Genomic DNA, 14,056 nt, shown 5'->3' on the forward strand with positions numbered 1-14,056 from the left:
CAGTTCCACTCTGCTGTCTGGTTTAAGAGTTTAGACCTGCATGAATAGGGAGTATTGTTGCTACGCCTTTTCAAATGGACTGATTTAATTAATCTATAAACTGTGAAACAGATGTGATGTGATCTAAAAATAACTATGAGGATTTAGTTTCTGATTTCCTAATTTCCTTTTGAGCAAGGAACTAAACTATGCTTTACATCGGAGCAGGAAAAGGGGTTTAAATCATATAACAACAACACAGAAGTGATTTAAAAAAGACAAGCAGATTTTTTTTCTATCTTTCCAAGAAAAAAATTACTGGAAAATGTTTCCTCCTGATAAGCAATTTTCTTCAGTAATTTCCCAGGTATCTACAGTCACAGGACTTCAGAAATATATAATTACATGCAATATCAGAGTCCAGTAAAAAAATTGCCTATAGTATAAGACACTATGAGAGGAGGTAATTTTTAATGGTGGTACATGTCCTTGGTAGGTTTGAGTTTTCTGTCAGAGCTAGCATTTTTAGTAAGTCAGTGCAGACCATTTCTCTAATTTCTACAGGCATCTGCCTTGGTGCCTTCGAAGAGCATCCCCAGGAAGTGGTTAGGCAAGTGCAAACTGAGGACTACAGTTTGATACAATTAATGCTTTTTTTACTGTTGTCCTCATCTGGCACTTTGTGTGTCACCCATCTGTTGTGTCTGGGTAGGAAACTAGATTACTGACTCTGGAGGGCATTAACTACTTTTCCTACAGCTTTGATCAGTGATCAGTTTAAAAGGCTCCAAACTTTTATTTTGTCCCCAGTGTGCCACTGAATGCAAATACATAATAAATACAACAGACACTATGGAAAACACCTGTATCACACCATCCAGATTTTGTCACTGTCCAGATGTGCCTATAATTGTCCCAGTGAAAATGTAGGTGTAAAATTGCAGCTGTTTGTGAGTCCAGGATATAACAAGAAAGTATGTGGACTTGGTAAGTGGACTTTAAAAAAAAAAAGAAACAAAAACCTTTAAAGTGCTAAAAATAGACCTGATTAAGGTGGTCACTTTGCAAGTGTATGTTAAAGTAGACCACAGGAGTCATTTATATGTATTTGAAAAGAAAAGTGTGGTTTTGAATAATACTTTTTGTTGCACAACTTGGTCCAGCTTTGCCATTCCCCTTTTGTTTAATTTCATGAAGACCCCAATCTTACACTTTTCCTTGTGTTTTTCTTTAAAATAAAACCAGATATTGCTCAGGGGATGCAGAGGATCAGCAGCTCTGTCAGTTATCTTCCTATTGACTGGTAGAAGACATTGCTGCTCAAAATGTGAGAGGAAAAAATACTTACAACTCTTGTGCAAGCTTTATTTTCCACTGAGTCTGAAACTTCTGTGAAGGATTTCCTAATAAAAGTTCAAGTATACAGTTAGTTAATTCATAGCACGTGTGTAACAAATATAATTTTAGCTCTTTAGCAAGGACTTTTTGCTGCTAGTTGCTAGCACGACACTGGTTTGTGTTAAATTGATTTGACAACCCTCCTGCAGCTGCTTCTGTGGTGCTGCCTGCTGTGTCTATCTGTTCTGGGCTGTCAGTCACTGGGGTGTTTCCTCGCAAGAGTGAGGCTGCTCTAGTATGGTCTTTTCTCTTCAGTTTTGGCGAGTCAACCATTCACTAGCAGACACCCTTCACCATAAGCACTTGGTGGCCAGATTAGTTCCTTAAACCAATACAAATACTGCTACACAGCTAACTGAGCAGCTGGGAAAGTACTAAAAGCAGCGCAGGATTAGCTGTCTGCACTGATGTGCGCTGAAGATGATAAAAATCTGGTGGAAGGGAATTCTCAGGAAAGCATCGTGGGAAAGAATCAGAAGGGTAAAAGTGAGAAAACTCATGGGTTGAGATAAAGGCAGTTTAATAGGTAAAGCAAAAGCCATGCGCACAAACAAAACAAAACAAGGAATTCATTCACCACTTCCCAATGGAAGGCAGGTGTTCAGCCATCTCCAGGAAAGCAGGGCTCCATCACATGTGATGGTTAGTTGGGAAGACAAACGCCATCACTCTCAACATACCCCCCTTCCTTCTACTTCCCCCAGCTTTATATGCTGAGCATGATGTCACATGGTCTGGAATATCCCTGTGGTCAGTTGTGGTCAGCTGTCCCGGCTGTGTCCCCTCCCGACTTCTTGTGCCCCCCCAGCCTCCTCGCTGGTGGGGTGGGGGAGAAGCGGAAAAGACCTGACTCTGTGTAAGCACTGCTCAGCAGCAATAATGAAAACATCCCATTTTCAGCACAAATCCAAAACATAGCCCGATACTAGCTACTGTGAAGAAAATTATCCCAGCCAAAACCAGCACACTCAGTTAAGTTGGTATCTGAGCTGCAAGCGATAGAGAAAATGAGGTTACAGGTCAAAACTGAGAAAGCTTCATCACAAAGTTAAAGAGTGCAGATAAGAACATGATGGCTAAGATGGAGAGAAACTTTTAGCATAAACAGAAATCTGAATGTTTGAGCAGCCTAATTTCTGTTGTATGCCATAGAGGTTAGAGAACTAACAGCCTGCCTACACCTGAAAGTCAATTTAATTTAAGATAGATTTTAATTTAAAATGCAGTATTTGTTTCTGAGTAACAATCAAACATGGACATTTCTAGTCCCAAAATAAAAGTGTTATATTCCTATGTGTTTTAATCCCTTTCAAGGATAAACCCTAAAAGGCTGCAAACTGCGATTAAAGAGGAATGTGTGGAGAAATACACCATTCAAGCATACTGCTTCAACAGTTAAGGGCAGGCAGATTTACAAGTACCCAGAGAGCAACTGAAGGTAAAATGGTGCAAATTATCAGGACTTTCTGCCAGTAGCTGCAGAAGTGAAACCACAAGTAAATGGTGAAGGCTGCTTGTGACATACCTGCTCAACCTTCCATTTTCTGTATGTATAGTCTGACTTTGAGCCTGCACCTCCACTTGGTTATTTTGGAACTGCGAACAATCTAACAGGGTCTCTAGGCAAATACCTGACAAAGAAGCATTGGGTGTATCTGCACTGCCCAGATCACTTGCTGTCCCACAAAACCACTTGCCCTGGTTCTCTGCAGTAGCTGTGTGGTGTGGTATCCTCGAGATCTCTTGTGGCAGCCCTGCTAGGTGCTTTCCCACGCAAAAGCTAGACACAGATCAGTTAAAGGTGACCTCAGGGTGGTAGTGAGTAGGCATATAAAATATTTTAATCATATTTGATAGTCATCACACACCTATAAAACTTAAGATAACAGAAAGAATACCCTTTACTCTGGCTTTTCAGTCAGTTGCCAAGAGCCATAACTTATGGCTACATACAATATCATTTATGTATGTGCTTGAAACCATCTACAGAATTGCCTGCATCTAGGACAGATTATTTAATTAACATTTAATAAGCATATAGGCATTACATTAATATGCGTGTCTGTGTCTGGGGGAGAGGGAGTAATGGATATGAGCATGTGGCAGAAGACGTGTGAAATACCTTAGCAAAGATAATAGGAGAAGAAGCTACCTCAGGCATGCTGTGAATAGAAAAGATGTGAGACCAGTGGAGAAATTTTATAAGTTAATTATCAGTTGAGTTAAGCTTCAAGAAAATCTGGGTCCATTAAGACGTTATGGCAGGCGTAAAATTAAGCATAGTTTATCCAAACTTGTAACATATACTTATCTTTCTGTTCTCTGAATTTTGCAAGAAATCACACAAAATGAAGGTAAATTAATTGAAATACGAGTGTGTTGAAAAAAATGCTATTGCTGTTGTAAATATAGGCTTCTGTTCATTGATGTACTCTTCAATATTGTTTAGCTTACAGACCTGTGAAGTGACTGGGTAGTAAGATGACTGATACTTCTTGACTATACCTGTGAAATGCTTTGTTAGCCCTGACTTTTAAATAAGAGCTTCTGAATTACTTTTTTTCCTTTGCCATCCTGCCATTTCCTTCACAAACCTAGGAGATGGCCAAAGTGTGTTATGAGAGCTACCACCTCTGCTTCAGCCTGCCTCTGTAGTTATCCCATGATGAGCACTGCAAGCAAGGGGGCACAAAGGTAGCTCTATTTTCTCTGGTATTTGCTACCCCACTGGGCAGTGCAAGCCCTTGGGGAAGCAGGAAAGGTGTCCCAAGAGCAAGGAAGCCTTGGCAAAGTGGCCCTATAGCTGCACTGTGAAGAAGATGTATCTTTCTTCTCACATCTGTTGATGTATATGGGAAAAACAGGTGTGCTATCATGGGATGATTGTCCCCAGTTAGGCAGCACAAAAGAGTTTGCTTCCTACAATGCTGACCAATACATCTTTCTGGTTTCCTTGTCCTGCCCTTTCTGCTTTTCATTTACTCAGCGTCTCTTATTTCATAAAGGAATTGTTAACTAGGCAGGATCGGAGAGCAGTGGCTGGGTTTGTACTCCATAATACCTTTTTGTTAAATGTTTGCTGTCAGGTTCAAAATGTTGGACATTACTGGTGTGCTGAGAGTCATCTGGATGTTAATGGGCTTCTCAGCAATTTTTCATTCTGTAGCATTCCCAGAGGTGTTAAAGTTTACTGTATCAGAGCTTTCTAAGTGTAGGATTATTATCACATTAGATGGCAGGAATCTACAAAGAGGTGTTCTTAAAAATGCTTTCCATGAACAACAGGTTTAAGAAGAATAGAAATCTCTCTGTATTGTAGGAAGCAATGGAATTTCTCTTCTATTTGCTATGCCTTCCTGTGGTATCAAAGGTGCTCCTTGGCAAGAGACAAAGAACTAGATGTGACTACTGATGGTGCAGTGAGTATGCTTCAGGGACAAAGTGTTTTAATATGAAAGTGGCAGCTCTGTCTTTTAGCTCTAGTAAAGCAGGAACTTAAATCCTAGTGGGATTGCTACATCTTTGCATCTCCTAATAGGCCTCAGATTGTAGAAGAGCTGAGCTGAGTGCTTGATTTTTCCAACAGGATAGAATAAGAGATTAAAATGCTGACTTTTTCACTGAAGTGATAAAAAGCCCCACAAACCAAACAACAAACATCTCACTAATCTTTCACTGTATTTTTTAACCATCGTTGTCAGCATCTCTTTAAAAAAATCTTTTCAGAATTTTGCTTCTTTGCTTCCTAACCCTTCAGCATTTACACTTACCAAAAATTGATAAGACAAAGAAATCTCCTTCCTTGACTTTTCTCAAATATATGACAAGAGCCTCAAAATCACTGCAGTATTGCTTGTGGGTAAGAGACATACATTAAAGTTAAAATGAATTAAAATGAAGGCCAAGCAGGGATTAAATGATCTATCCAAAGGCACCCAAGGATTTTGTGGTGGAAGTGAAGCTCCCATGTCATGGTAATGTCCCATCTGTCAGAGCTTCCTTGCTGCCACTGACAGAAGTTAGTATTCTTGCACTCACTTTCTGCAAATACAAATGACTAGGCAAGGCACAAGGCCATGGAAAACAGGCCTGTGAAAGAAGGTTGGTGTGTATTCAAGCCTGCAGCACATAACATCTCTTGTCCCTAAGGTCCTGTTTGCAGAAGGCAATGATAGAACTCATCTCAAAGACAGGAAGCTCTGTGGAAGCTAGAAGATACATTGGGCTCACTATTTTTAGTTTATTAAAGCTGCCTGTTATGTTTCCTTATTGTCTTCAGCTCTCTAGCCTCCTCTGAGATTTCTTACTCCACTCATTGAAAAGAAAGGCAGCATGCTATGATTCCTCTGTCTTCTTTGTCCCTAGCACATAGGATGAACATTTTGGTTTATGGCAGATGCTTAACACAAAACAGATGTGAAAGGGTCAAGGTAATGATGAGTCTGGTACCTTCCCAAGAAACTCTTTCTGGATCTTCAAGGGTAAAGAAAAGTTATCGGCATGGCTAGGGGGGGTGGGGTACAGGGGAAAGGCATGGTCTTGGGAGTGTTGGGAGTCCATGTGTCTGATTTGTTTTAATCTTTTACTTTCTTTTCACTATGAACCCCAAGAGCTTAATCATTGTGTATTATTACCTCTGTAACAGAGCAAAGTTATCATGTTGCACATGTTTTAAGGTGCATGCTATTTAAAGTCAGAATTATTTTTCTCTACCTACTTAATTTTGCTTCTTTAATGGAGCCTTAGAAAAGTAGTTTCAGAAAATCTTATTTATTAACCCATGTTCCATTTCACTATCAACAGCAAGGGGGTTTTTTCCTCCTTTTATAACACAAATACATTCAGAGCTCAAGCAAGAAAGCATTTAAATACGTATAATTTAAACTAGCTGCCCAGTCATAACCAGAATTCATCTGCACAAATTTTGTCACATGGGAATGACTCCTGGTGTTCTACCCATTCTGTTCCACAGACAACCCGTGGTCTGGTCTCTGCACCTTTGAAGTTTTACAATTTTGCCATGTACAGTGGGGTGGAACATGTGAGAGAGATCTTCTGGTGCGTAGTCAGCCTTGTACTATGTTCTGGGACATTATATTCTGGGCAGAAGAATTTTTTTTCCAACACTGAGGTTGAATAAGAACGCTCATACAATTCTTGAGAGGGTACAGTGAGGAGGAGCTGCTAGTATGTATATGTTCAAAAGAAGCGTAAAGGTACTGGGCTTCCACCTCAATGCATATGGGCTCCTTCTACATGGGCCCCAAGATACAGGCTTTGGAGAATATAAATTTATGTACAAGGGCAAGACTTCCTTTGGACAAGAAGACTGGGTGTCATGAAATGGAGTACTTGGGTCTGCTTAAAGAATCACCTTCAAAGGTATTAGTGAAAATTATTTAATAGGAGTTTATACAAGTGCAACTTCACAGAATTCGATGGCAAGGTTCACTCTATTACTTAATACATGGATGAAACGTACACAGGAAAATTTAGTTAGAATCAAACTAAAATCATGTATACAGAGACCACAGTCGCAATAGGGTAAAAGAGAAACATACAAAGGAAAATCGAGTTAGAATTGATTTCTCGTGATTTGTACAGAGATCAGGAATGTAAAAAGGTAGGGGACACCCTCCTGTTGAGTCACGAGATTCAGAGAAGACCCCCTTGCTTTCTAAACTCCTGTCGGAGCTTAAGTGCGGCTGGATCAACTCCTAGTCCCAGACTCAGACAACAGTTTATGTCTAAAGGGATTATAATAGCAGCCTGAGATTTATTCACAGTTGAATAAAATTCACGACAGTGACTTATGTATAGATTAATACACTTGCTATAGATATTCAGGTTAGTACACACACACACGCACAAAGACACTAAGAGATATATATATAAGCAAGTAAAAGAGGTACACCTGTTAAAAACTCCCCTCGAGTTCAGTGAAACTATTCATGTCAAATGCTTTGGCATCCTTCTCCATGGGTGAAGGGTTGAGCCTCAAGGAGCAAAGAGTATCAGCCCAGGTCCCATCGGCTTTTGGCGGCAGACCTCTGATATTTGCAAACTGAAGAGTTTGCGAGCTCTGAGAGGTGTCCCACTCAGAGGGAGATGCTGTTTGCAGCCCACTGCGATCCAGGAGAGCTCAAAAGGTCTCACTTAGTACCACTGCTTATGGGTTCAGGAGACGACTGGCTTTACTCATCAGCAAATTACTGAGATTCCAGTAGCAGTGGTACCATTTCACATACGTCATGATTCAGATAAGGAAGGCTCAAAGGCTGTCAGAGAATGACTTAAGATTCAAATACGGGATGGTCCAAGGCTGTCAGGGCAGGACTGAGATCTGTCCCAAGGTTGTCAGGAAATGACTAATTATCCCTACTCCTGTAGCCAGCCTCCGCCAGGCAACAGGAGTCTTTGGTACGGTCAGTGCGGCTCCCTGTGTTAGCCACGCAAGAGTTCCTGGTATGGTCAAGGGATGCTTAACTGCCCAACTCATTACACTTATGCTAAGGCCTAGCGAGACTTCCTGAGTTTGTAGATTGGCCCAGAGAAAGGGGAAAGTGCACTACCACACTGGGGTGTAAACACCAATCCTTTACCCTCCTCCACTGGGTTAACTTCAGTGTTTTTAGGATCCTCTGTTTACCTTGGAGGATCTGATGGTACTGACTGAGGTACTGAGTTTCTCTATTCTCCCCAGAGTTGTCTGTCCTTAAACAAACTTTAAAAAGCAAATCAGAAATATTGTTTCATGTTAGAGAGTTTTAGATTTGTGACCCTACTGCAAACCATTATAGACAGTAATATGTAAACCAGGCAGATTAGGATAGCTTCATGGAAACAATATTCTTCATCTCTTTTCCCTCATTTGGAGAATTTTTCAGCTTTTGCTGATGAATGTAGACACAATAATAAGAATAAATCATAAATAGAGGAGAAAAATATGTGCACTATGGTGATTAAAAGGAAATATGAAAATAGCAGATCAGTGAAATCTAGCCAAGTAAATTGAATGTGTATCTTCTAATCTGAGTTAGGAGAGATTTGAACTTTACTAAGAAGTGGCTGTTTTCCTCCATAATCTCAGTAAAAAATTGGTCGCTGCTGGCAAAATGAAAAATTCCCATTGCTTTACAGAATGCTTGCTTTTGCACTTTCTAACTAACTCTTCCCTCATGTAATAATCTTCATCCCCTCCAAAAAAATAGCAGGGGGGTGGGGGCGGGATTTCTCCTTTAGGTGGAGAGCTGGCATGAAGAGTATCTTCATTGGCTGGGAAAGCCAGCTACTGCCCCCAATGGAAACACGCTTTGCTATACTTGAATTGCCCCAGCACTACTACTTCATGTGTTTGCATGCCTTGAAAAGAATTATTGTGCACATAGACTTAATACTACCAAAATGAGCTGAATTCTGAACTTGATTTGGGTTCCGTCCCCCCCGAATGTGCCTGTTAACACTCATACTCTTACCTTACAGCTTCTAACCGCTGCCCGTTGCCGCCAGCGCAGGCAAACTGTGCCAGATCAGTGAAACTATGCTTTCTAGGTCCATTGTATCAAGAGTGAATCAATTTTTTCCCCTCTCAGTCTTGGCTGTCTGAGCGCTGGCCCCTCCCCTCATGCCGGCTCCCGTCTCCTCGCAATGCTTTGGGAAAGAAAGTGCAAGTGCCCCTCCGCTTGTTTGATTTAACTTGTGTCCTTTCTGCCCTGGTGCTCGCCCAGGGAGGCGGAGGAGCGGGGCGGATGGCTCCGCTTGCCCGGGCGAGGCTAACCTGGCCGCTCTGCGAGGAGGGCAGGAGGGAGAGAGCCGGGGCTGCGGGAGCAGGAGCAGCAGCAGGAGGAGCAGCAGCAGCAGCAGCAGCAGGAGCAGCAGCAGCAGGAGGAGCAGGAGCAGCAGCAGCAGCAGGAGGAGCAGGAGCAGCAGCAGCAGCAGCAGCAGCTCCCACTGCAGCCTCTTTTTTTATGCGGGCTGCCCCTTTCCGCGCAGCCAGTGCAGCCTGCCCTCGGCAGCGGGCTGATCGCCTCCCTCCAGCCGCATTTGGTATGCATGAGCACTGCCGTTCCCACGCAGAGGGCCGCTTTCTTAAGGAGGCTCGGCGGCTGGAGCCGCGCCGCCCGCCCAGCCCAGCCCTCTGCCCGCGCCGGGCCAGCCCTGCCCTGCGGCACGGCGGGCGCGGCGGGCGGGATGCGCGTGGGGCGCCCGCGCCCCGGCGGGCGGTGTCGGCGGTAGGCGCTGCCAGGTCTGCGGCCGGTCGCCCGGTGGGATTTGGCGGAGGGTCATGAATCAGACCGATGCTCCGCGGCCACTCAACTGGACCATCCGGAAGCTGTGCCATGCCGCCTTCCTCCCCTCCGTCCGGCTCCTGAAGGTACGGTGGCAGGACTGCGGCGGGCGGCGGGAGGCGGCGGGAGGCGGCGGGAAGCGGCGGCGGCTGCCGCTGGGCACCTGCCGCTGGGCACCTGCCGCTGGGCACCTACCGCTCGGCACCCTCCGCTCGGCACCCTCCGCTGGGCACCTGCCGCTGGGCACCTGCCGCTGGGCACCTACCGCTCGGCACCCTCCGCTCGGCACCCGCCGCTGGGCACCCGCCGCTGGGCACCCTCCGCTGGGCACCCGCCGCTGGGCACCCGCCGCTCGGCACCCGCCGCTCGGCACCCGGCCGGGCGCGCCGCAGGCGCTGTTGCTGGAAAGTTGATTCGGAAACAGTCCCGGCTTTACTACTGATTAGCTCCCCTGCTGCCGCGGGAGCCCCTGGCGAGCACCTGGAGGTGCCACGGCCGCGTGTCTGCGCTCCGGCGCGGCACGTTTAGCTGTCGAGAAGGGTCTGCGAGGGGGGAGTGGAAGGGGAGCGAGGGGTGGTGGATGTCACCCGTGCTTCTGTTCGCCTTCTCTTGGAAAAAGCAGGCCGTCAACTTCTCGGGGTGAGGAAGGCGCCCGTTTCCCACGGCGCGTTCCTTTGTGAGCAGCCCTCCGCTCTCTGTTCTTTGGGCTTACCCAGTCCCCGGGAAACAAACACCTGAAGGTCCAGTAAGTGCTACTCGGGCCGGACCAGCTGGCGAGTGGAACAGTATGTGAGCGGACAAAGGTCGGCTGGGTTCGTTGGACGCTGGCGATGGGAACAGGGTCAGTTTAAAGGGCTAGCAGTGCAGACACCATCAGTGAAACTTTCCGATGACGATTTTTTGTTTGTTTCCTTGCTTGTTTAAACCTCGTGGCACGCTTTTGAGGGTGTTTTTAAATGTCCGTCCCTAGGAGATAATTATTAACTATTTGAAAAAATTACCTGGGATTGTAGGCAGTGGAGGGCTCTTAATCTCGGCACGCAGATTACCACTACTACTGCGTCTCCCACTGAAGCCAGTTTAGAGGCATCTGTAACTGGAAAACAAAATGCCTTGAATCAACTTTTTGACCAAAAAAAGGTTACATTAAAAGTCATCTTTGTTCTTGGAACTTCTTAATCAGATTATACAATGAAAATCTAAACAGTATAGTCAGGTCCCTTTAGGCTTCTGCACCTGTAATACGTTTTTACACAGAGCTGGATTCATGACACTAATCATCTCAGTTCATCTTAGTACTTGATAGTTTGGCTTTGAAATTAATAGGCAGCGAGGTAAAACATGGCTACCCTAACAGTGTATTAGAAGGTAATGTTTGATACAACCATTTGATTTTGTGTGGGTAGCTTTGAAATTAGGTCAGTCCTCACTAATGCAACACACTTGAACAGTAGCGTAGTGTATGATAGTGCACTTAGCAGACATATATTGCATGTAGAGTTATTATAAGTGATGCACATGTGACCATACTGTGTATCGTAACAGGTATTTGTCATATCCTGACAGGAAGGGGCTACCCTAGAAAAATGTTTCTGTCTCCAAACCAGATGTATGGCTTCTGGGAGGTACATTGTGAGCAGCTCCAAAGAACAGAAGAAAGATAAAACTTAGATTGCTGAAAAAACAAAATACAACTAAATACAGAACAAATCAGAAAGTGGTGTTGGTTCTTTCGCAAAGGCTTCCCCACCACCACCCCAGAAGCACACATTAGAATATCTGTATTCTACAAGCTGGATACATTTAGGAAAACATAATTTTCCTGAGGTGTGAGAACTCAGATGGGGGGAATCTTAATATCATTCTCAGTATCAGGAAAAAAAAAAAAAAAGTCTGCAATTATTTCTTTTTTGGCAGGCAAATGTTGCCCCCTGTGTATGGCTTCTCTTCACTGCACATTTTAAGGGTGAACGTTGCGATTAATGATTAAAAAAGCTGACTAACAGTGATTTTCTGAAGCTACAGCTATAACCTTTTAAAGCCAGATAGGGAACGGACCCTGCAGAGTTAAGAAGAGCAGGGCAAATAACCAGAAATAAGCAACCTCTGCACGGAGGTGTGTGTGAGGTGTGGGAGAGACCACAGCAAAGGATGTGAGACTCTGGCACCTTCCTGATCTGATGAGCAGAGCTGGTTGATGGGAGAAGGAAGTGTGTATATCAGCATCTTCAAGGCTCCCAATCAGCTTAAAATTTTCCTTCCAATATATACTTCTTATCTTTGTCTTTTATTTTTTAACATGTTCAAAGCAAGTGATTCACATAAGAGCAGGGTCCCATTGTCCTAATTCCCCAAAAGGTAATATAGCCAACCTGGAGGAATTCTCCTGTCATGAAGAGCTATTAAGGAAAGAGTGTGATAACAGCAGCATTAAATTACCAGATGAGCAGTATAAATATTTTCCTGTTTTTCCTCGGGGAATTTGAAAATTTTTTTGTATACAAATTCACACATCAGAAGGGTGTCTGTATTCTTTTACCTTTCGTGTCTTTCTCCAAAAAAGAAAGAAGAAATCCTTCTTTCTTCTTTTTTTTTTCCTAAATGAAGGGTGCTCCTGTAAATCCACAAACATTGGACAGGCAAGTGCAATAATCTAGGCTCATTTTTTAATTGCCCAGTTTCCAAATGGATTAAATGGTCCTAAGGGCTAATACAATATTGTTTCTCAGGAGACATCCAGTAGACCCTTTTTTATACAGCCTTTCTGTGCAGAGAATGCCCTCAATAACAGAATAAACTTTGCAACAGCTGATATGTAATGGCACATTTTTATTATCCGCTTTATCTATGGTTGCCAAACTCTATTTCAATGTACACTGTAGCTTTATTAAGAGTAAGAGAATATAAAGTATCGCTGCGTCTTTGTCATTTCCGTGTTTTATTTTAGTCTACCAGAACAAAACAACTAAATGACACCATTAATAAGGATACACCTTTGCCTGAACTTGTAAGAATGAGAGATAGCAGAGATTTCCTGTTTTACACATGAAAAAAATCACTGTGGCATGACCTGGACCTTAGTAATAAACAGAATGAACTTTTTAATTAATTCCATATCTTCTCAATGAGAAGTTTAAAGTTCTTATCCTGTGGATATAATTTTAAGTGTAGCATCACTGCTTTCACACTGATGGATCTACATAAACATTGGGATCTAGGACTTGGATGGAGACCTCTTACTTTGTATTACTCACTAACCAATCTACAGGATTCTCTTGAAATGACTGGTTATAAATAAATAATAAAAGGTGTTACTCTGCAGGTAGGCTATGCTCTTATTCCATTCCGTTGAAATGGTGTGCAGCGGTCAGTTGCCTGAACTGACATTTGATATGGCTTTGGCCACAGTGGTCTCATTTGATTTAAGTAAACTAGGATCATCTGCAGATACTCTGCAGCTTTGCTCCCTCTGCTTTTCTTCCAGGCGTGTGTTCCTGTTCTAACTCACTTCACTAATACCCTCATGTTTAGGTATGGTTTTATAATCCTATTTTCTCAGTTTTTCATTTTCTAACAGGCACATAGAGTACTAGCAGCTGTATTTGAAGTACAGATTGAAACAAATTATCGGAGAACATTTTTATTACTTGTGTCATCACTCATCCTTCACTGCTCCCATTTTTCCCCCCTAATAAATATTTCCTGTAGTATGTTCCACGCTGGTACTTTTTGTAGTTGTTTCGATATGCTTAAACATACGCTAACGCACCATCTAATGCCTTCCCATCTGAAGTAAGAGGATTAAGAAGTGCCTTGAGCACATGTGCAGAGACGGTGGCTTTGTGCAGAGTGGGGAACTGTCATTCTCCTGAGACAGTCAGGTTAGTTTCCAGAAGTGGGTTTCCAGCAGTGACTTGTCCAGCTTCTGTTTCTCTACCTGAGTTCTGAAGCTTGTTTCTTTGTATGTTTGGCCTAGGTCTTCTTAATACTTTTTTATTTCTTTTAAGGAAGGGCTAATATTAGTGGCAAGGAGTCCTGATCTACTTTGTGCCATTGTGTATGTAAGAGCTATTGTTCCAGTCGCAGAAAGCTCTCTTAGACACATTTCTGTTTGTTTTGCGGTGGAAGAGAGTTTCTGAGTCTCCACATGTCGGAAGAAGAGATTGACTCCCAGGAAAGGAAGCCAAGTCCAAATGGCAGGATTTAGAGAAAACACACATTATAGAACAATGTTCTATGGCCTTAAAAAATTAATGAATGACATCATACTAAACACTTCACTCAGAGGACCCTGTGCCCTCGGAGTGAATGCAGATGTTGAACTTCTGCTTGGGACAGGTATGATACATGTCATGGGATCAAGGAATGAACAATATGCTAAAAAAACCCAA

General features: G+C 43.3%; 1 protein-coding gene across 6 annotated transcripts in view; it reads left to right on the top strand.

Annotated features, from left to right (window-relative positions):
- TRPM3 (transient receptor potential cation channel subfamily M member 3) overlaps window positions 1-14,056 on the top strand; it is a 463,193-nt gene that overhangs the window by 171,472 nt on the left and 277,665 nt on the right. For 2 of the 6 annotated variants that reach the window (XM_069777356.1, XM_069777359.1), the window contains exon 1: window positions 9,216-9,751. The exons of 2 other annotated variants lie outside the window; for them this stretch is intronic. In XM_069777356.1, the coding sequence (XP_069633457.1) occupies window positions 9,662-9,751 (90 nt within the window). In that variant the 5' untranslated portion in view covers window positions 9,216-9,661. Of the gene's footprint in view, window positions 1-9,215; window positions 9,752-14,056 lie in introns of those variants that run through there. 2 more of the 6 variants (XM_069777357.1, XM_069777360.1) reach the window with 1 other exon arrangement.

This window comes from Haliaeetus albicilla, chromosome Z, assembly GCF_947461875.1.
Source record: "Haliaeetus albicilla chromosome Z, bHalAlb1.1, whole genome shotgun sequence".
Classification (NCBI taxonomy): Eukaryota; Metazoa; Chordata; class Aves; order Accipitriformes; family Accipitridae; genus Haliaeetus; species Haliaeetus albicilla.